Source organism: Calonectris borealis, chromosome 22 (genome assembly GCF_964195595.1).
Source record: "Calonectris borealis chromosome 22, bCalBor7.hap1.2, whole genome shotgun sequence".
NCBI classification, from domain to species: domain Eukaryota; kingdom Metazoa; phylum Chordata; class Aves; order Procellariiformes; family Procellariidae; genus Calonectris; species Calonectris borealis.
This window is the reverse complement of record NC_134333.1, coordinates 10,350,165-10,370,476: the sequence shown is the minus strand read 5'-3', so window position 1 is coordinate 10,370,476 and position 20,312 is coordinate 10,350,165. Positions and strand designations below refer to the sequence as shown.

At 69.6% G+C, this 20,312-nt stretch overlaps 2 protein-coding genes across 5 annotated transcripts; both read left to right on the top strand.

The window, feature by feature from the left end:
* Window positions 1-392: 392 nt before the first annotated feature.
* On the top strand, window positions 393-18,878 carry LOC142092004 (inactive phospholipase C-like protein 2). Of its 4 annotated transcripts, XM_075171678.1 has the most exons (12): window positions 393-475; window positions 555-685; window positions 791-1,367; window positions 1,616-1,799; window positions 1,896-1,967; window positions 2,101-2,234; window positions 2,394-2,482; window positions 10,941-13,430; window positions 13,641-13,844; window positions 14,392-14,467; window positions 16,340-16,449; window positions 16,682-18,878. In XM_075171678.1, the coding sequence occupies exons 6-12, from the start codon at window positions 2,180-2,182 to the stop codon at window positions 16,865-16,867; spliced, it is 3,210 nt and encodes a 1,069-aa protein (XP_075027779.1). In that variant the 5' UTR covers window positions 393-475; window positions 555-685; window positions 791-1,367; window positions 1,616-1,799; window positions 1,896-1,967; window positions 2,101-2,179; the 3' UTR covers window positions 16,868-18,878. The 4 variants fall into 4 exon arrangements, with proteins under 4 accessions (XP_075027779.1, XP_075027780.1, XP_075027782.1 ...); XM_075171679.1 differs by lacking the exons at window positions 393-475; window positions 555-685; window positions 791-1,367; window positions 1,616-1,799 and having other exon boundaries at window positions 1,913-2,234; XM_075171681.1 differs by lacking the exons at window positions 393-475; window positions 555-685; window positions 791-1,367; ... (1 more) ...; window positions 1,896-1,967; window positions 2,394-2,482 and having other exon boundaries at window positions 2,149-2,234.
* HCRT (hypocretin neuropeptide precursor) lies at window positions 18,878-19,342 on the top strand (the record flags this gene model as incomplete). Its single annotated transcript, XM_075171687.1, has 1 exon — window positions 18,878-19,342. A coding segment is annotated over one exon (465 nt), but the record flags the coding sequence as incomplete, so codon positions are not given.
* Window positions 19,343-20,312: the final 970 nt, after the last annotated feature.

The following is a 20,312-nucleotide window of genomic DNA, read 5'->3' as shown; positions in this document are numbered from 1 at the left end:
AATTCTCCGCTGGGCGTGGGGGGCCGAGGCCGCGTGGGGTCTTTTGTGTAAAGGAGAAAATGAAAATAAAAATAAAGGCGGAGCTGACGGTGGGGGCGGTGCCGGTCGCAGTCATTCGCCGTCATTTCTGCCGGAGGCGGAATAGCCGGGGGGGCAGGGGCCGGTGCCCGGGGCGAGGGGTGTCCCGGCGCCCGGGTCCCTGCTCGGGGGCGGCGGTCGCGCTGTGCCGGCAGCGGCGGTGCGCGACCCGGGATGCTGCCCGCGGTGGCGGTGGCGGTGGCCGTGGTCGTGGCGGTGGCCGTGGCCGTGGCCGTGGCGCTGCCCGCCGCCCCCGCGCTGCGGCACCTCCTGGCCCGCTCCGCGCTGCGCCGCGCCGCGGGCTGGTACCGGCGGCGGCTGGAGCTGCTGGGCAGCGAGGTGCGGCTCAGCCAGGAGCGGCGGCTGCGGCGGCTGCTGCCCGCCGGCACGGCCTGCGGTGAGAGCGGGGCGGCGGAGGGATGGGGCGGGGGGGCTGTCCCGGGGGTCGCCCCCTCACCCCGCGCCTCTCCCGGCAGGCTCGGAGGCTTTCCGGGAGCGACACCGCCTGGGGCAGAGCTGCCCTGACGGGGCGCCGGGGGGGCAGGTCCCCCCGCTGCGCCCCTGGGCTCTGCTCCGCAGCTGCTGGGGCACCGACCCCCCTCTGCAGGTACGGGGGCCATGGGGCAGGGAGGGGAGCGCAGGCACCCCACACGGGTTGGGCCGCACTGCCGCCCCGGTCTGCCCTGTCTGACTGCCGCCACTCCCCACACAGGGGTCCCTGCTCTACCTGGACACGCTCCACGCCGCCTTCCCACAGGCGCTGGCCCCCCAGGGCACGGCCCTGCTCTCCTGGGCATCCGGCCATCCCTGCGCCCCGGCGGGCTGGCCCCTGCCCACCCTGTACTGCACCCCAGCTGAGGCGGGCACCCTGCCCTCGCGGGCCGCCGCTCTGCGGGTGCAGCTGCTCTTCGCCCTGCGGGCGCGTGCCCTGCGTGTGCTGGAGACCGGGCTGGCCGCTGAGCTGCACGACGCACTGGCGGCCCTGCGCACCGGTTGGCCGGGGCTGGCCCAGGACCTGGCGCTGGGCAGGCTGAGCCCCCAGCCTGGATTGCCCGAGGACGTGCGGGGCCGGCTGCAGGCGTTGCTGGCCCCTGATGCCGCCCGGGCAGCCGAGCTCCAGGCCGAGTGTGCCCGTGGCTTCGAGGGCATCGTGCAGCGCCTGTGGCCGCAGCTGGAGGTGGTGGTGGTGGGGACGGCGCACGGTGCAGAGCAGCTCTACTGTGACACCCTCCGCCAGGCCGACTGCAAGGGGCTGCCGTTCTACTGTCCCTTCTACCAGGCGGCGGGAGGTGAGTGTCCCCCACGCGGGGCTGTCCCCGTGGCCTGCCCTGGGTGCAGCACAACCCCCCCCTGCCCATGTAGACGTGGGTGCATCTCTGTGCCACATCCCTCCCTGGAGAGATCTGCCTGCTCTCCAAAAACAGCTTTGTCCTGGCACTGACTGAGAAGTTCCCCCTTGGAGGGGGGTGAGGCTGCGTGGGCAGGGACAGGGGGCTTCTGGGGGGGCTCACACTGACACGTGCTGCCCTCTGCCCAGCCCTGCTCGGTGTGAACCTGTGGCCAGAGGAGCCAGTGCCCCGATTCCTGCTGTGCCCTGACTGGGCTTTCTGCGAGTTCCTGCCCTGCCCGGCCGAGGAGGAGCCGCGGACTGTGCTGCTGGGCGAGCTCTGGGAGGGACGCGAGTACGGGCTGGTCCTGACGGCCCGGCCGGGAGAGTACAGGTGCCTCCTCCCTGCTGCCGTGGTCTGGGGGTTCACCCGCCCCAGCCCTGCACGCCTGGCATCGGCCGCCCTCATGCTCCCCCCCTGCCCACGCAGGTGCCGGGCCAGGGAGGTGCTGAGGGTGGCCGGCTTCCACAAGCAGTGTCCCGTGGTGGAGCCTGTGCGCAGGTGAGGACATCTCAGCCCCTGTCCCTCACCTCGGGGGGCTGCGTGGGGGGCCCTGTCACAGGCAGGATCCGGATGGGATGGTGCCGGTGGCACCCCCGGCCCAGGGCACCCACCCCGGCCCCCCGCACCGCAGGGAGAGCCAGGCACTGAGCGTCCGGGGCGAGAGCATCCCCGAGGAGCGGTTCTGCCGGAGCTTGTGCCGCGCTGTGGGCATGTGGCCGGGTGCTCGCCTGGTCGACTACATCTGCGTAGAGAGTGCCCTGCTGGGTGAGTCCCCCCGTGAGCTGCCCGAGTCCCCTGGAAAGTGCGGCCAGCACTGTCTGGGGCTCTGCCGGCCCCCCTGCGCTCTGCTCAGCCCCGGGTCGCCTGTGCTTGGCGGGGCTGGGGGCTGCAGGCAGCTTTAACATGCTCGTGGTGCTGCTGCAGGCACCTCTTCGGGGGCCTGTGCCCCCCACTACGAAGTGTTCGTGGAGCTGCGGGGCCTGCGGGACCTGTCAGAGGGGCAGCGCTACAAGGTGAGGGGGACGCGGGCCCTGCTCCGGGGCAGGTCCCCGCAGGCAGGCCCCGCTGCCTGCACCCTGCCAGCCGGGCGGGCGAAGCGGCGGGGTGGCCGCAGCCACGCGGTGGCGGTGCTGGCCCGGCAGCCTCTGTGCCGCCGGATGCTTCGCTGCGGAGCTGGCTGGGGGGCACGGGCACAGCCCGGCCCTGCCCCGGGGGCTGCAGCCGCCGGCGGGGCCCCGGGCGCTGCGGGGGGTGACGGCTGCTCCGCTGGGAAAGCTGGTAGTCGGACCAGCGCGGGCAGCCTGCCCTCTCTCTGCAGCTGGACCAGTGTCTCCAGGAGGATTTCCCCATCTATAAGTCCTTCCGCTTCAAGGGCAGCATCGGGCCACTGCGCCTGCACCTGGTGGGGGCCGGGGCCTTCGCCCGGCTGCGCGAGGCGCTGGGCTCCCCCCTCCCCATGCCGAGGGTCCTGCGGGAGGAGCGGCTGCTGCAGCTCATCCAGAGCACTGTCATCTCCTAGGGCAGCCGGGGGGTCCCGCAGCCCTCCTGCCCCTGGGGTTAGCTTGGCGTGCGCCCTCCGGGGAGGGAGTGGGGCCAAGTCCCTGGCGGGGGGCGCGGGGCTGAGGGTGCCCAGCCCCGGAGGGCTTGGCTGCGTGGAAGGATGGAGCCGGTGAGCTCGACTGTGCCTCTGCTCCGCGGTGGTGGCAGGCAGCGGGCGCCGGTGGTCACCGCGCTCAGTGCTGCCCGTGAGGATGGAGCAGGACCTGCAGCACACCCCAGCCCTGGTCCTGGCCCTGGACACTCGGCAGCAGACCTGGCCCTTTGCGGGGCTGTTCTGGGCGCAGGGTGGGACCGCGGGCGCTTGTCAGTGTCCTGGGGCAGCCGGGTCCTGCCACCAGTGGCCAGGGCTCGACCCGCTCTGCTCAGTGCCTTGGCAGCACCCACAGGCAGCCGCAGCACAGTGAATGCCCGTGCCTTTCCCGAGGGACACCTCAGCCATCACAGCCCACGGCCAGCACAGGGGTGACAGTGCAAACCTCCCTGGGAGCCAGGAGGAGCTGCGGAGCCTCGGGCCCACACAGGAGCTCGGCTCAGCCAGGCTGGGGCCCTGTGGCATTTTGTCCCCTGGCAGGGACACCGTGGGCAGGGCATGGGGTGGACAGTGGTGGCAGGTGCTGGCTACCGTGGAACAGGCTCCAGCACACGTCTGCTGGTTTAGGAAACAATAAGCTCCAGCAAGGGCTGCTTTTAATGTTAAAAAAACCTGGAGCAAAATAAAGGAGGGTTATCTCTCAAATATAAATAAAGGGCAGCACTCTGGGATTGATTTTTTTATACTATTATTTTTAGTCCTCATTAAAGAGATTTCTTGATGACAGCCCTGACTCTGCTCTGGAGGTTGAGAAGTTGCTGCTGTTGTTTCCTGGGGGGTCCTGGGGAAGGGGCAACCATGAATATTTAACCAGTTCAGCGGCTGGCTGGGGCTCTGGGAGTGGCTGGCTATTTGTGCCTTTGAGGCACCAATGTACCAGGCACAAGGGACTGGTCCTTTCCCCTCCTGCCTGTTAAAGTTTATTTTAAGGGCTAGTGAGCCGTGATGCTTGGGGAACCTGCTGTGCAGGCAGCTGCTGCTGGAGTGGGAGCAAGCCAGGCCGCTGGCAGAAGACAATGTCTTGAACAAAGTCCACACAAAGCATCCCCCCGGCTCAGCCAAAAGCTCGGTCAGGGATGGAAGCCAGGCTAAGCCCAGGGCTTCAGCCGGCAGCTGCTGCTCAGCTTGGCATGGCCACTCCAGCTCTAGTTGCCCCCTGCCCCTGCCTGGGCGCTGACCCTGCTGGAGACTGCAGGCATGGCAGGGGTGCCCCGCTGGGCAGGACCATGATGCAGGCTCGATTTGGGTGCTGGGCTGCAGGGTGTGGGTGCCAGGCTGCAGGGTGCGGGTGCCAGGCTGCAGAGTGCAAGGTCGATTTGAGTGCCAGGCTGCAGGGTGCAGGCTTGTTTTGGGTAGCAGGCTGCAGGGTGCAAGGTCGGTTTGAGTGCCAGGCTGCAGGGTGCAGGCTTGTTTTGGGTACCAGGCTGCAGGGTGCCAGGCCGCAGGGCGTGGGTTGGGTTTGGGTGCCAGGCTGCAGGGTGCAGGCTCGTTTCGGGTACCAGGCTGCAGGGCGTGGGCTGGGTGGGGGTGCCCGGCTGCAGGGTGCGGGGTTGGCCCGGGTCCCGCCGGGATGGGGCCGCGGCGGCGTGAGGTGCCGGTGCCCGGTGACCGTCCCCGCTGCCCGCCGCTGCAGCCCGGGGAGGGGGGACCGCGCCGGCCCCGGCCTCGGCCCCGTCCCCGCCCCCGGCCCGGCCCGTCCCCTCCTCCCGGCCGCGCCGCCTCCCGCCCGCTCCGCCACTGAGCCCGCAGCGGCGGCGGGCGCAGGCTCCGGGGGCGCCCGGGGCCCCGCGGCGGCCGCTGCCCTGAGGCCGCGGGGGATGGCGGAGGGGCCCCGGGGCGCCCCGCCGCCGGGCTCGCCCCGCCCCGCCGCGCCGCTGCCCAACGGGCCCCGCGGCGGCAGCGGCAGCCCCGGCTCGGGCTCGGGCAGCAGCAGCCGCGAGGACTCGGCGGAGCGGAGCCCCGCGCCCGCCGCGCCCCGGGCCAGCATCATGAAGGTGAGAGCCCCGCGCCGGCCCCGGCCCCTCCCGGCCCCCCTCCCCGCCCCGAGCGGGCTCCGGCGCCCCCCGGGACCGGCGCCGCCCGGCACCTGCGCAGGGCTCGGGGGGCCGAGCCGTGCCCCCCGCGGAACCTGCGCGTCCCCCGGCCCCGGAGCCAGCGGGCGCCGGCCCCGCCAGCCCGCGATGCCCGCCGTGCCCGCCGCCCCCCGGGCTCCCGCCGTGCCCGGCCGGGCGCTCCCGGCACCCGTGGGGCGGGTTCGCGGGGCCGCGGGGCAGCTGCAGCCCCGGATCGGTGCCCGGGGGTCTCCGCCCGGCCGGGCGCGGGGCTTTGCCCCCTGCCCACGGCACCGAGCTCGCCGGGGCTGCTCTTGCAAGGGCCGGCACAGCATCCAGCATCCCCTCGCCCTGCCCGGCACCGTGGGTCGCCAAGGGCAAAGCCCAGCTCGGGCTTCGTGCGCTGCCGGGCCAGGCCTGTCCTGTTGCGTGGCCGTGGATTGCCCCGTCCAGCCACCGCCGTTCCCGTGGGTTCCCTGCACAGCCACGCTGCTCCTGCCATGGGAGCCACACCGCAGCATTGCTCAGTCCTGCTCAGGGCGCCCATGGGTGCCAGCGAGGAGATGTCTGCTCTTAGCTCCCGAGCACCTTCCACTTTCCCGTGCTGCCTCCTGTGAAGGCGCTGAGCCTTGGGCCCAGCCTGGCCAGCTCCCGACACCTCCCCGAAGCTGTGCCGTGACCGGGCAGGGGCACCGGCGGGGCCGTGGGCCAGAGAGGGTCTCTGGGAGCCTCCCATGTGGGTGGGCAGTGGGTCACATGTGTGCTTTCCTAAATGAGCCCCCCTAATTGCGCTTATGGCGACGATGCTCGCTGACACAATAGGTCGCGTCCGCCCGGGACCTGCCTCCCCACTCCTGGCAGCCTATTTTAAGCCAGGATTGCTCCGCTGCTATTAATACCCTGTGTGGGGGGGCTGTTCCTGTGGTGCTGGCCCAGCCCTGGTCTTCTGCCCCTGGGACCCAGTACCCTGGGCAGAGGTGTTGGCCCCTCCTCAGGGCGGCCGGAGAGACCCTGCGCCACTGCCCGCGCCTGCCCAGGCTCCCGCTGCAAACTGTTGCGAGAGCGGCCGGGCTGTGCCCCGCGCGGTGATGGCGAGGAGACCTCCCGGTGCTCCTGTGCAGCCAGAGGCTGATGCTGGTGCGCCGTCTGTGCCCGGTTTCCTTGGGGACCTCGCTGGGGTCTCCTGCTCCTCCCCAGGGTGGACAGCACACCTTCCCGCCACTTTCTGCCCAGGAACCAGCCGCAGGTGCCGTGGGCTGGAGGTGAACCCCTCGCTTGCCCCCAGGCTGGGCGCATCCCCCATCACCCCCAGGCTGGGCGCATCCCCCATCACCCTCAGGCTGGGCACATCCCCCATCACCCCCGTGCGTAACCGCAGGATTTGGCCTCACGTGAAGGTCGGGTGGCACAGGGCCAGCGCTGGTGCGGGAGGGCGCTGGCACTGGAGCAGGTCAGATCTGGCTGGCGTCCCTAGCCTGTGCTGGTCCATCACGCATCTCCAAGTCCATCTGGGGCCTGATCCTGCCCTGGTGCTGGAGGGCTGCAGGTCCTGAGTCCCACAGCCGTGAGCTCCCCAGGCTGAGCCTGTCTGTGCCCCAGGATCCCGACTGTGCTGAGCCCCTCCTTGGGCTGAGGCTGGCAGGCAGGGGATGGTGGGCAGGCACACTGCCCATGGGACTGCGCAGGCACCGGCTGCCCACGCCGTGCTCCTCCTGCCCTCGCCTGTTTGGAGGCAGTGGTCCTGCTGCTTCCCCAGCACAGCTCTCCTGTCCCTGAGCGGGGATGGGGGACAGAGCGCATCCTCTGCCAGCCCCTTTGCCACCACTGGCTGAGACCCCTTTGTGCCCAGACTCTCCCCGGCTGGCAGAGGGCTCGGACCAGCTCTGCACAGCGGCTGGGGAGAGGGGGGTGATGGCAGGAAGGGTCCGTGGGGACCTCCAGCAGCTTGGGTCCCCAACCAGCCCCAGCAGGACCTGGGGGGCAGCTGCCCAACCCCGAATCCCTGGGCCATTCCCATGCTGCGGGGTCTGCGGCAGCTTCGCTGCTCCCCTGCACGGTGATGGGTGGGAGTCAGGGGCTGTACCTGCAGCTTGGCTGCGATGCTGGTGCGGGGGCTGCAGGGCAGGGAGGGGGCCCGGTGCCAGGAGCCTGGCTACAGCTTGGAGCGAGGGCACAAACGACCCACAGGCAGCAGGGCAGAGGGCCGTGCAGGGGCTGGCTGCTGATGAAGTGGAGGCACATGTGGGAAGAGCTGCCAGCTCTGTTATTTTTCGGGATTTCCAGAAAAGGCTGGAGGAGTGAACCTGAAAGTGAAAATTGGCGGCTGTGTTGGGGCAGGGGTAGCCCAAGGCCGGCCGTGCAGGGTGGCAGCAGAGCTGGCTCCGTGCAGCGATGGGGAGGGTGGCATCCCCATGTCCTGGCTAGAGGACCTGCTCCCTGCTTTCTTCTCAGGCTGGGAACAGAGGGGGCTGGAAAGGGCCTGGAGGGGTACTGGATCTGTTCCTCCCTGCTGCAGGAGGTGACCCTTCTGCAGTGCCCTGCTGTCCTGTCCCCTGTGTGGGCCCCCTCCCTGACCCATGCCAGCCCCAGGAGCTGTGCGGTGCCTCTGTGCAGGGCTCCGGCTCCACGGCCCCTCGCTGGGTAGCGGCAGCTGGTGCCGTGGGGAGTGGATGTGTCACTCGCTATCTTCTTGGCAGGGAACAAATGATGGTAGAAAAGCCCTGGCTGTGCCTGGCCTCCCACTGCCTCCGCTCCGGTGCTGCCGGCTGCTGCCTGTTGCCTGCATCCCTGCTCGTGCTGCCCAGCCCGGGATGGGGGCAGTGGGAAGAACCAGGACCTGGGGAAACCGGCTGTGGATGAGTCACATCACAGCCAGGCTGGGGAATAGCCCCATAGGGCTACCATGCTTGCCAGGGCACTAATTGCAGGAGGTAATTTGCTGAAGAGTTGCTCAGCACACGCTGCAGAGCCGGGCAGGGCGTGGACAGCTGGGTTTGGACGTGCCCTCCATGCCCAGCCGGATGCCAGTGCTCACCATTGACATCATGGTCGGCATCGGCATTGCGATCGGTGTGTCTTCCCTCCGCAGAGCTGGGCCATATGGGTGCGATGTGTGTGGCAGCGCTGGCAAAAGTCCTGCCTGCTCGCTGCCAGCTTGGCGGCACAGCGTGCGGGATGCCCTGCTCCTTCCGGAGGCCTGCCCTGTGTGCTCCCGCGGCCGTGGGTGCTGCGTCCTCCTGCCTCCACTGCTGACCTACTTATCACCTGATGGAGCTCTGCAGCCCCGGCTGCCTGCGCTGCTCCTGCTGCACCGCCCCTGCCCGCACCTCGTGGGGCACTTAGCAGGGCATCCCCAGGGTGGAAGCCTGCCTGGAAAGTGCCTGTGCAATGTACTGCCGGGGAGCAGTGGCTTTTCCCCACCAGTCCCTGGGCCGGGCTGTGAAGCTGGTGGGCGGCTGCAGGCAGGAGGCCCCACACGGCTGCTGCCACTGCCTCGCTGGGTGCAAACTCTGGGAGTGCCTGGAGCAGGGCAGCAGCAGCGCCCACCGAGGTTCACTTGTGTGGACGGTGAGAGCAGAGCCCGTCTGCTGCGGGGCACACTCGGATCTGTCCTGCATATCTGCACCCCAAAGCGCTGCAGCAGGCACCCCCTCCCCTTGCCCAAGCGCTGGGGGTCGGGGGGGCTGCAGGAAGGGTGTTCGGGTTTTCGTCCTGAGCTGGGGGTGGCACGGGGCCCGGCGGGGCTGGTGCCAGAGGGGTGGGTCTGGCTGCCTGCGGTGGGCACAGCTGGAGGCAGGTCCCCAGGCGCTGGGTGCATGCAGGCCCCCCGCCCGTGTTTCCTTTCCGGATGGATTTCCTGTTTTCAGCTGTGGGGCCCGGTGCAGAGCCGCCCAGGGTGGGGTGCGCCGGGGCGGGGAGCGGGTCGCAGAGGTGCGGGGTCCTGCCCGAGGCAGGAGGTGGCCACTCCCCGGTGCCAGCCATCACCCCGCGGCGGGGCGAGGGCCAGGGCTGCCCGTCAGTGGGGCGCTCAGATCGCTGCTTGCAGGAAGCGTCCTGGTGGCGAGTCCTTCCCTGCGGGGCTGGCTGATGGCACGACTTGCCACTGAGCCCCCGCTGACCAGGGCTGGCTGGGGTCCTGCACCCCGGCATGGTGGCCCCTGGCAGCCCTGAGGGCAATTGTCCCAGGTGGATGGTGGGCTCCGGGGGATGCCGTGCATCACCACCCCACTGCCCGGGGAGGCTGCAGAGAGGAGGGGGCAGCTGCTGCCGGCTGGGGGGCCCGGGAGCCGGTTGAGCAGGGGACACCCCCCTCGGGAGCCGACTGGCACAGGGGCAGGGTCCTGGCGCTTGGCCGGCTCCCCGGAGCAATCTGGCAGCGAGAGGATGCAAACAGCTCCTGCATCTGAGCTGAGGGAAATAGGGCCCGCGTGAGGCTGAGTGGGGCCGGCCTTCGCCAGCGGGCAGCGAGGCTGCAGAGGAACGGTGCTGCTGCCCACCGACTGCCCCCTGCCCGGGAAGGCGACTCCCTCCGTGCCAGCAGGATCCAGCCGCTGTCGCGTGGGGCCGAGGGCTGGGGCTGGTTCCCCCTTCCCCAGGACGTTGTGTCACAGGCACGCCGCCTGCGTGACCCGTCCCGATTGCCCTGGGCCGAGGCCACCTGGCCCCACGGGGGCAGATCCAGACCCTTCGGGATCAGGCACGGGGACATGCTCACCCAGGCTGCCGGCCCGCTCTGCGGCAGCCCCACACCGGAGGTGTGGAAGCTCTCGGGGCGCCGGAGGGGGACACCCCCTCGCCCCCAACCTGGGCAGATGGGCAGGACCTGCCTCTGCTGGAGACACCACCAGATTAGAGGTGACTCACCATAATCTTGAAGAAGTGGATTAAATCTCTTCCTGCTGCACTGCTTAATGAAATCCATCCCATAATATGCTCCTGGCCCTGCTGTCCCCCCTCATCCCCCGCCCCCTCCAGCCCCGTGGCAGCAGGGTCCCCCTTCCCCGCTGAGGGGCAGGGCTGGCGCAGGGGTGCGGGCAGAGTGTGGGCATGGGGTGCAGGCAGCAGACAGCCCGTACCCCTGTGACCCCGTACTGGCAGCAGCAGCTGCGGGCTCTGCAGGACGGGGCCGTGGGCTGCGCTCGTCCCCAGCATGTGGCACTTGCAGGTGGCTGTCCTGCACCGGCGGACAGAGTGGGGGGGCTGACTGGGGCTCCCCAGGAGCAGCCCTGCCCTTGCATCGCCTCGGGGTGCCCCAGGCATCCTTGCACCCTGCTGCCATGGTGCCTGGGGTCAGTGCCCGGGGCGCAGGGGAAGGCGTGTGCCCCTCTGCAGGGATGGGGCTGCTGTGGGCACAGGCTGGTCCTGCCGGGTGCCTGTTTTCCTCCAGTATCCCCAGGGCAGGGAGACAGGGACTGTGCCGGGCTGCCTGTGCATGGCCGTGCCTCCGAGGGTGAGTGAGCAGTGGGGAAGGATCCGGCTCAGGGCCGGGAGCAGGAAGGAAGGAAGGAAAGCGGAGTTAAAATAAGCCAGGCAGCGAGCCGTGGGGGAGGCCAGGGCTGGAGCTGGCTCCCAGCCTCCGGGGAGAGGGTTGGACCAGGGTGGACTGGGCTTCGCGTGGTGCTGGGGCACCCTGGGGCACCCTGGGGTCCTGCGCTGCACATTGGGGCTGGGGTGGGGAGAGCGTGCGGCAGGAGGGCGCTGGGAGCTGGCGGGGCGCATGCTGCCTGCCCCATCCCTTGACGGCTGTGCCCCCTTCTCCCACCCTGGCAGGATGGCTCCCGGCAGCGGCCACCACAGAAGAAGAAGACGGTGTCCTTCAGCACCATGCCCAACGACCGCAAGATCAACAGCACAGCTGCCTGCATCTCCTTCATGCTGGAGGGCTGCGAGCTGAAGAAGGTGCGCTCCAACTCCCGCATGTACAGCCGCTTCTTTGTGCTGGATGCCGACATGCGCTCCGTGCGCTGGGAGCCCTCCAAGAAGGACTCGGAGAAGGCCAAGATAGAGATCAAGTCGGTCAAAGAGGTGCGCGTGGGCAAGAAGACGCCTGTCCTGCGCAGCAATGGCCTCTCTGACCAGTTCCCGGATGAGTGCGCCTTCTCCATCATCTACGGAGACAACTACGAGTCCCTGGACCTGGTGGCCAGCTCGGCTGACGTGGTGAGCGCCTGGGTGATGGGACTCCGGTACCTGGTGTCCTACGGGAAGCACACCCCCGAGGCACCCGGGACTGGCCACCCCAGCCTCCGGACCTCCTGGATCTCCTCTGTCTTTGACCTTGCCGACCTGGAGAAGTCTGGCCGCATCCCCGTGTCCCGGGCCGTGCAGCTCATCAAAGCGCTCAACCCAGGCATGAAAACCTCCGCCATTGAGCTGAAGTTCAAGGAGCTGCAGAAGGCCAGCGAGCGTCCCAGTGCGGAGGTGGCCTGTGACCTCTTCGTGGAGGTGTACTGTGAGCTCTGCACCCGCCCTGAGATCTTCTTCCTGCTGGTGCAGTTCTCCAGCAACAAGGAGTACCTGGGTCTGAAGGACTTGCTGATGTTCTTGGAGGTGGAGCAGGGCATGGAGGGGGTGACGGAGGAGAAGTGCTTGGAGATTGTCAGCAAGTACGAGCCCTCCAAGGAGGGCCGGGAGAAGGGCTACCTGGCCATCGATGGCTTCACGCGCTACCTGCTCTCTGCCGACTGCTCCATCTTCGACCCGCAGCACCGCAAGGTGTGCCAGGACATGGCGCAGCCCCTCTCCCACTACTACATCAGCTCTGCCCACAGTGCCTGCCTGCTGGAGGACAACTTCTGGGGCCGCTCGGACATCAGTGGCTACCTCAGCGCCCTGGGCCTGGGCTGCCGCAGCATCGAGCTGGTGCTGTGGGATGGCCCCGAGGGCGAGCCCGTGGTCTACGCCAGCCCCTCGGCCGCCTCTTGCGTGCCCTTCCGCGCCGTGGTGGGGCTGATCGATCAGCACGCCTTCACCGCCTCCGCCTACCCCCTCATCCTCTGCCTGGTGGTGCGCTGCTCGGCCCCCCAGCAGCGTCTTGCCGCCCAGTGCCTGCGCAAGACACTGGGGGAGAAGCTCTACCTGGAGCCCCCCAACCCCGCCGCGTCCTACCTGCCCTCCCCAGAGCAGCTCAAGGGCCGCATCCTCATCAAGGGCAAGAAGCTGCCGCTCGGCTGCGAGGACAGCGAGGGGGAGGTGTCGGACGAGGAGGAAGGCTGGGAGCTGGCACGGCGGCTGGGCCAGGAGGACCGGGAGGCGCCGGAGGGAGGTGGCCCGCGGCGGGTGCGCCTCAGCCGGGAGCTCTCGGAGCTGGTGAGCCTCTGCCAGGCTGTCCCCTTCCAGGACTTCGAGAGCTCGCGGCGCGGGCAGCGCTACTGGGAGATGTGCTCCTTCAGCGAGGTGGAGGCGGGACGCTTTGCCAACGAGTGCCCGGCTGAACTGGTGAGCTACAACAAGCGATTCCTCTCCCGCGTCTACCCCAGCCCCATGCGCATCGACGCCAGCAACATGAACCCCCAGGACTTCTGGAAGTGTGGCTGCCAGATGGTGGCCATGAACTACCAGACGCCAGGGCTCATGATGGACCTGAACGCGGGCTGGTTCCAGCAAAACGGGGCTTGCGGCTACGTCCTCCGCCCCGCCATCATGCGGGAGGAGGTCTCTTACTTCAGTGCCAATGCCAAGGACTCCTTGCCTGGGGTGTCCGCCCAGCTGCTGCACCTCAAGGTCATCAGTGGGCAGAACCTGCCCAAGCCCAAGGGCTCAGGGGCCAAGGGGGAGGTGGTGGAGCCCTACGTCTGTGCCGAGATCCATGGCATCCCAGCTGACTGTGCCGAGCACCGCACCAAGACGGCCCTGCAGAGCGGGGACAACCCCGTCTTCGATGAGAGCCTGGAGTTCCAGATCAACCTGCCGGAACTGGCCGTCCTGCGCTTTGTTGTGCTGGACGACGACTACATCGGGGACGAGTTCATCGCCCAGTACACTATCCCCTTTGAGTGCCTGCAGCCTGGCTACCGCCACGTCCCCCTCCAGTCCCTGGCTGGGGAGCCCCTGCCCCACGCCACCCTCTTCGTGCACGTGGCCATCACCGACCGCCGTGGTGGGGGCAAGGGGCACCGCCGGGGGCTGGCAGGGCGCCGGGGCCGCCGGGTGCGGGAGTACACCTCCACCAAGGCCACCGGCATCAAGGCCATTGATGAGGTCTTCCGGACGGCCACTCAGCCACTGCGGGAGGCCACTGACCTGCGGGAGAACGTCCAGGTATGGGCCCCGCGGAGGCACCGGGGGACGGGGAGGACGGTGCCGGACCGTGAGCGGTGGGGGAACCCGTGTGTCCCCCCCTCTTCCTGGGGGATGCGGGTGAGGAGCCTCATCTGGAGCAGATGAGCGGGGGAAGCAGGGACATTCCCAGCGGGGGGGCTCTTGGGGGCCCTCCCAGGCTGAGCCCCTGACGCTGGTCTCTGCCCGCAGAATGCGCTGGTTTCCTTCAAGGAGCTGTGCGGGCTGACGCCTGCCGCCAACATGAAGCAGTGCATCCTGACGGTGGCCGCGTGGCTGCTGCACAGTGACAGCGCACCCAGCGTCACCCTCAACCTGGCAGAGCAGTACCCCGCCATGGAGGCCCAGGGCCCCATCCCGGACCTGCTGCGCAAGGTCCTCACCGCCTATGAGACGGTAAGTGCCGTCCTGCTGGGGCTCGGCTCCTCACGGGGGTGCTCTGTGGGGCCGGCGGCACTGGGACCACCACCCTGCCCAGGACGGGGGACCCCAAACTGGCTGCACCCAACTCTGCCGGTGCAGGGGGAGGCTGACGGGGGGCTGCGTGGGGAGCTGCCCAGGGAGGAGTCTTGTTGAGGCGCAGGCTCGCCCAGCTCAGTACAAGCCCTCGGACCCTGCAGCTCCTGCCCCCCTGCCCGCGCTGCCTGCACCCTGTGCCAGGACCGGCTGCAGGGCGTCCTGCGGTTCTGCCTGGCGGGAGAAATCCCATTAATAGCCGCAGCCAGAGCCGCTTCCTTCCTTTGTGTTGGAGGAGACCTGGCCGCCAGCCAGGCACTGGTCACACTGCACCTGGCTGTGCGCGGCTGGGCGAGGAGGGACAGACCCTGGCCACCATGATGGGGCGAGGGGCAACCCCTGCCTGAGCCCCTTCTCCCCATCCGCTCTGCTGGGGGGTGCATGGGGCCAGGGGCTGCCCAGCTCCTCACACCGCCCCTCTCCCCAGATGATCCAGACCAGCCGGACGCTGATCGAGTCCGCCGATGCGGTGTACGGCAAGCTCATCCAGGCGCAGCAGGCAGGTGGGTCCCGGGACGGCATGCCCAGCCCCGGCACTGCTCCGTGCTGCAGACCTGGGCATACCCCTGGGGGCTGGGCGCAGGGGTGCCATGCCTCTGCGCAGGGCTGGGGGCACGTGTTCCCCCGGGGCTCGGTTCAGGGACCTGGGCACAGGCATGGCCAAGCGTGCTGGCATTTTTGGCCGTGCGCTTGCAGGCCTGCGGTGTGCGGTGGAGGACAAGGGGTGCATGTCTGCACCCTGGGCAGGTGCGTGCCGGGACCGGAGTTCAGCGGCAGAGCAGCCAGGGCCGGCCCGGCCATGGGAGAGCGATTTCCGGCTGGGGCGGCCCTGAGCCCGGCTCTGTGGTTTTCCCATGTCCCGGCAGCACGGGGTGGGCGCGGGAGGCTGCCCGGTGCTGGGTGCCACCGGGGTGCTGGGGCGCGGGGCCGCCTGCACCTGGGCAGGGTGTTGGGTGGGTGGGCTACAGGGGCTGTGTGGGAGGGAGGGGAGAGAGGGAGGGGAGCGGAGGAGGCTGATGAGGAAGCAGGGAAGAGTCATTAGCTGCCAAACGCCAGAATATAATTAGCACCAGAAATAACAGACTGGGGCTGACGGTAGAAGTGGCAACTGAATGTTATGACTTCCAAGACACACGGCTGAACCCACACAGGCAGGTGCTGCCGGCTGCCTGCCCCAGTCCTGCCCCCCATCCTGCCCCCACCCCGGCAGCTGCCCAGGACCCCCGGCCTGGCTCCAGACACCGATGGCTGCATGGCCCCTCTGTGGGCTGGGGCCCCGCGGGGATAGCCCCAGCCACCCCCGGGTGCACGGGGGGCTGCCGGCTCGGGGCTCTTGTGGGCTTCCCGCGGGGCTGGGAGAGCCGCCAGGAGCTGGAGGGGCCAGGGAAGAAGGAGGGGACCCTGCTCTGCCACCCCCAGCCGGTACTAGCCTTGCTGCCAGCAGCCCTGTTTGTTCCCTGCCTGCGCGGCAGCCCGGAAATCTCCCCGAGCTCTTGGCTTTCGGCTCTGCTGCCGCTGCCAGCACCGGGGGGGAGGAGCAGCAGGGGGGACACGGGCTGCAGGGCTGGGATGCGGGACACGGGGGGGGCTCTGTGCCCTCCTGTGCCACTCTAGCTGCAGGAGCCCTGCTGCTGTGCTGGAGGGGTGTCGTGGGGCAGAGGGGCTCTGGGGTGTGCGGCTGCCGCTGCTGCCTCTGCCTGGCCCCTCAAGGTGGTGGCAGGCAGCGGTTTGGGGGCTGCAACCCCCACTGCTGTGCCCCTGCTTTTGCCCCAGCTGCACCGCGGACAAGCCCCTGCGGTGCCAGCCAGGCCCGTGCCCAGTTGGCGGGTGCTGCAGGGTCCGGGGAGGTGCTGGCTGCGGGCGGGGGTGCGGGGCTGGGGGCGTGCTGATTGACAGCACGTGGGCGAGCAGGCTTGCGTGGGAGCCCTTCTGTGGGCCCAGAGCCGGTGCTGCGTCAGGAGGGGTAAATATAGCACCCGCTCACGAGGACGTCACGCGGTGCATGGCGCGGGGGCCCGCGCTCCGGTGGGGGGGGCCTGGCAGCCCCGCTCTGAGCCCCCTCGGTGGGCTGCAGTCTGCAAGGGCTATGCCTCTGCCTGGGGTAGTTGCTGCCCTTCTGGACCCCACAGCCTCCGGGGCCCAAAACCAACCAAAGGCTGGGGCTGAGCGCAGTGCCGGGGTGGTGGGGGCTGTCGGCCCGTCATTCCTGGCACAGAGGGGGCTTGGGGCTGCTGGGGCAGTGGGGAGCCCACTCAGCTTGCACCCCCGTGCCGGGCGAAGAGTGTCCCTCCGGCTCGGTCCCCGTCCATGGCGGGCGGTGGCCGTCCCTGTACATGCGGCCCTGCGACCGCTGAGCGACGCTCCCGTCTGCGCAGGCATGGACTTCCACAAGGAGCTGCACCGCATCGAGGCCAAGGAGGGGCTGCGTGGCCGCAAGCTGCAGAAGGCGCTGGAGAGCTTCGCCTGGAACATCACCGTCCTGAAGGTGAGGGGCGAGGGCTGTGCAGCCCCCTCCCTGCCCCACCCTGCCGCCTGCGCCCCGCCGACCCACACCCAGGGGATGCTCTGTGAGCCCTGGGGATGGCATGGGCCCGTTCAGGGGTCCGGGCGGTGCCCGCACCCAGCGAGCCCCCCTCGGGGGTGTGGCCGGCGGGGCAGCCCACGCTCCCGAGTGGCGCAGCCCTGGGGCCGGCCCCTGACGCCCTCTCCCCGCGCAGGGCCAGGCTGACCTCCTCAAGCACGCCAAGGCAGAGGCGCTGGACAACCTGTGGCAGATCCACAACGCGGGACAGTCCTGCGGCATCGGCAGGAACGGCTCGGCCTCGCCAGAGCCCTCCCGGCTGCGCACCCCGCTGGAGCCCATCCCCGAGACAGAAGGAAGTGGCGATGCGGCATCCTGCTGACCCCGGCCTGGGGCTCGGGGGCCCGGACTGAGCACCCCCCGGGCTGCAGGGGCCGGGACCAGGGAGCCCCAGCCTGCCCACCGACGGGCAGCTGCCTGCCTGCAGGCTCAGTGTGCGTGGAGGGACGTGTGCGGGGCTGGGTGCCTGCACTCTGCCGTGCTGAGGGGCTGCGGCAGGGCCTAGCGGGGAGTGTGGAGAGGGGTGTCCCCGCTCCCCGGAGCTCCCAGGGCCTCATCCACCCCCCCATCCGCTTCCGGAGCAAGTGCCCTGCCACGGGGCCGGCGGGGATGCTGGCACCCCAGTGCCTGTGTGCATGTACCCCCAGCCTGCTGTGCCAGACTCCTCTTGTAAAAGCAGCCCCAGGTCTGGGCTCCTGCCCCTGACCAGGGCCACGGGTTTTGCCTTCAGCAGCCCCGGGGAAAACCTGCCTGGTGGGAAGGGACCTGGCTGGTCCCCGTCCCCTCTCCGTGGGGCAGCGGGTCCCTTCCTCTCCCTGGCATCCCTGGGGCCCCTGCTGTGCAGAGGGGCCGGGAGGCTCTGGGGTGCAGCAGGTGAGGGGCCAGGGGGCTGCTGCAGAGTGGCCTGGGCAGCAGATGTGGCTTCTGGCATCAGGGAAACGTCAGGGCTCATCCCCCAGGGCGAGGGGATCCCAGTGCAAGCAATGGGCGAGGGGCGGTCTGGGGTCGGACCGGGGCTGCGGAGCATTATAAAGAGTGCAAGACCCACCCTTGTGCTCTGCTGCTCCCTCCATGCACCTGGCGTGGGGCCAAGGTGGGATGGGGTCACCAAGGGGAATGGAGGGCGGCACTAGGTATGGGCACCCTGGGCAGCACCATCCCTCCCTTGGCACCAGCTGAGTGCAGGGTGACAGCTCCCCACGTCAAGGAGCCGTGCAGCTGCCCGGCACCCCTTTGTTCAGGGAGGTAATTAGCCTAATGGAGCCATGAGGAGCGGACCCACACGCTGCCGGTGTCGGGAGCAGGCCAGCACCTCCCCAGCGCTGACCTTCAGCGCCTTTGTGCCGGCCCGGCCACGGGGCCCGTGGGCAATTACGGCCTCATTAGTGCCATGCGCCCCAGCCACTGCACCCAGCCCGCCAGCACCCACACAATGAGATGCTGCAAATGAGGGGAAAGGCCTGGCCGGTCTCCGAGCTACCGGCCACAGCGCGCCTGCGTCTCCCAGAGACCAGGCTCCTGCCTGGCCCCGACGGTATTTTTGGCAGCGCTATTGTGCCGGGCCCTATAAAGCAGCGGCTGCGGTGGGTGGCGCAGGGCGCTGTGCACTCAGCTGCCTGGTGGGACATGCCCCAGCGCCGCTCGGCCGCCTGAAGACCCCAGGAAGGATGGAGGTGCCTAATGCCAAGGTGGGGCCGGGGCACCGCAGCCCGTGGGGCCGGGAGGGTGGCAATGGGGGGAGGTTGGGATGTGGGGCTGGGGATCTGGGGTTGCAGGAGGGCTTGGCCAGTTTCTCGGGAAGTCCCGAATGCGCGGCTCCTCCCTAGGGCTCCGTGACCACGGCCAGTAGCCGGTCAGGGGGACTCAGCTCCACGTGGGCTCCTCGGGAGGGAGCTGGGCGCATGGTTCCTGCGGCATTGAGTGTGGGTGCTCTCACTGCTCGTCCCATGGCACTTGGCGGCAAGGGGAGGGTGTTTGCCGCAGCTGCCTTGTGCCAGAGCAGGGCAGGCGTGCCGGTGAGGGAACCTGCATCTGGCTGCTGGTCAGAGCATGGGTGGGGGCCGTGGTCGCTGGGGTTGGGGGGGCGCGGGGAGCAGCATTCCCAGCTCCTCTGGGGGTGCGGTGCTGGCCGTGCCTCAGGGCGCTGAAGGGTGACACTCTGGGTACACCCCGGGTGTGGGGCTGGGCCCCCATGGCAGCGGGGACAGGCGGGCAGTGCTGCAGCGACCAGGGCAGACGTAAGCTGAGACACTGGCGGGCACGGCAGGACAAGGGGGCAGCCCTGGGGCTGTGCAGCCCCCCATCTCCAGCACTGCCGGCTGCCCTGCACTAATGCTGCCCGTTGCTCCGACAGCTCCAGCGAGCTGCCTGCCTCTTGCTCCTGCTCTTGCTCTGCTCCCTGGTTGCTGCCCGGCAGAATCTGCCCGAGTGCTGCCGGCAGAAGACATGCTCCTGCCGCATCTATGACCTCCTGCACGGCATGGGCAACCACGCTGCCGGCATCCTCACGCTGGGCAAGAGGAAGAGCGTTCCGCCGGCCTTCCAGAGCCGGCTCTACCGCCTGCTGCACGGCTCCGGCAACCATGCTGCTGGCATCCTCACCATGGGCAAGCGCAGGGAGGACCCTGGCACTGCCTGCCATGACGCATTGGGCTGCCCCACAGGCACAGATGCCCAGCAGATGCTGGCCCCACAGGGCACTGATGCCAGCCCTGCCAGCCCCAGGGAGTGCCAGGGACACTCGGGGAAGGACCTGACCAAGAGCCAGGACCAGGGAGCTGTGAAGAGCTTTTACTGAGAGAGGTGGGGGCAGTGGGAGCAGAGAGGGGATCTCTGGGGGGACGGATCCCGGGGACACCAGGAGCTCGGTGTAAATAGCACTTTTACATACCTCCTCCTGGCCCTGGCTGAGCCTGCTCAGGGCACTGCAGGCACTGCTGGCCTTTTACAATAAATGGTAGCCTGATGTTACCCGGCTCTGCCTTCTCTCTGGGGAGGGGCTGGGGGGGCACAGCTCTGCTCCGGGGCAGCCAGTGTGGCTGGTGCCTTCCTCTGTGGTGCCTGGATGAGGGCTCATCTGTGGTGCCTGCACTGGGGGCACACATGGGCCCAGCTGGGTGGATGCAGGACCAGAACTGGGACGAACAGACCCTCGACCAGGCTGCCCAGGAGCAGGGGGTGTTTGTGAAGCCCCCGTAAAGGGCTTGGAGCATTCCCCACCACAGCACCAGGGAGTCTCTGGTGATCCTCGTGTGGCCACAGGTCCCTGATCTCCACCCCACCACTCTCCCACCACGCTGTCCCCACGCAGGGTCCTGGGGAGGGCTCCGGCTGGGTCCCGTCACCCCCGGGTGCCCCTCAGGGGGTCCCGCAGGGCACGGCCTTGCCCCGCAGCCCCCGGGCTGAGCCCCAAGCGGCGGGGCTGGGGCTGGTGTCCCAGAGCAGGTGCCCCGGGCACGCCGGGTCCTGCCCTTCCGCAGCCTCCATGGGCCCGGGCGGGCCGGTGCCTCCTGGTGCCGAGCAGGTCCCGGCGCCACCAACCCAGTGCCCCCCGGGACAGAGCGACCTGCCCCCGGGCGGGTGCCGGTGCCCGCCGGTGCCGAGGCCCCTCCCGGTGCCGGCGGCGCGCAGGGCCCGGGGCGGGGCGGGGGCGGGGCGGGAGCCCCGGGCGGGCCGGGCCGGGCCGAGCCGGGATCAGCCCGCGGCGCCGGGGCCGCACCTGCGGAGGGGCCCGGGGTGGCGGCGGAGCCCAGCCCCGCGGCCGCAGC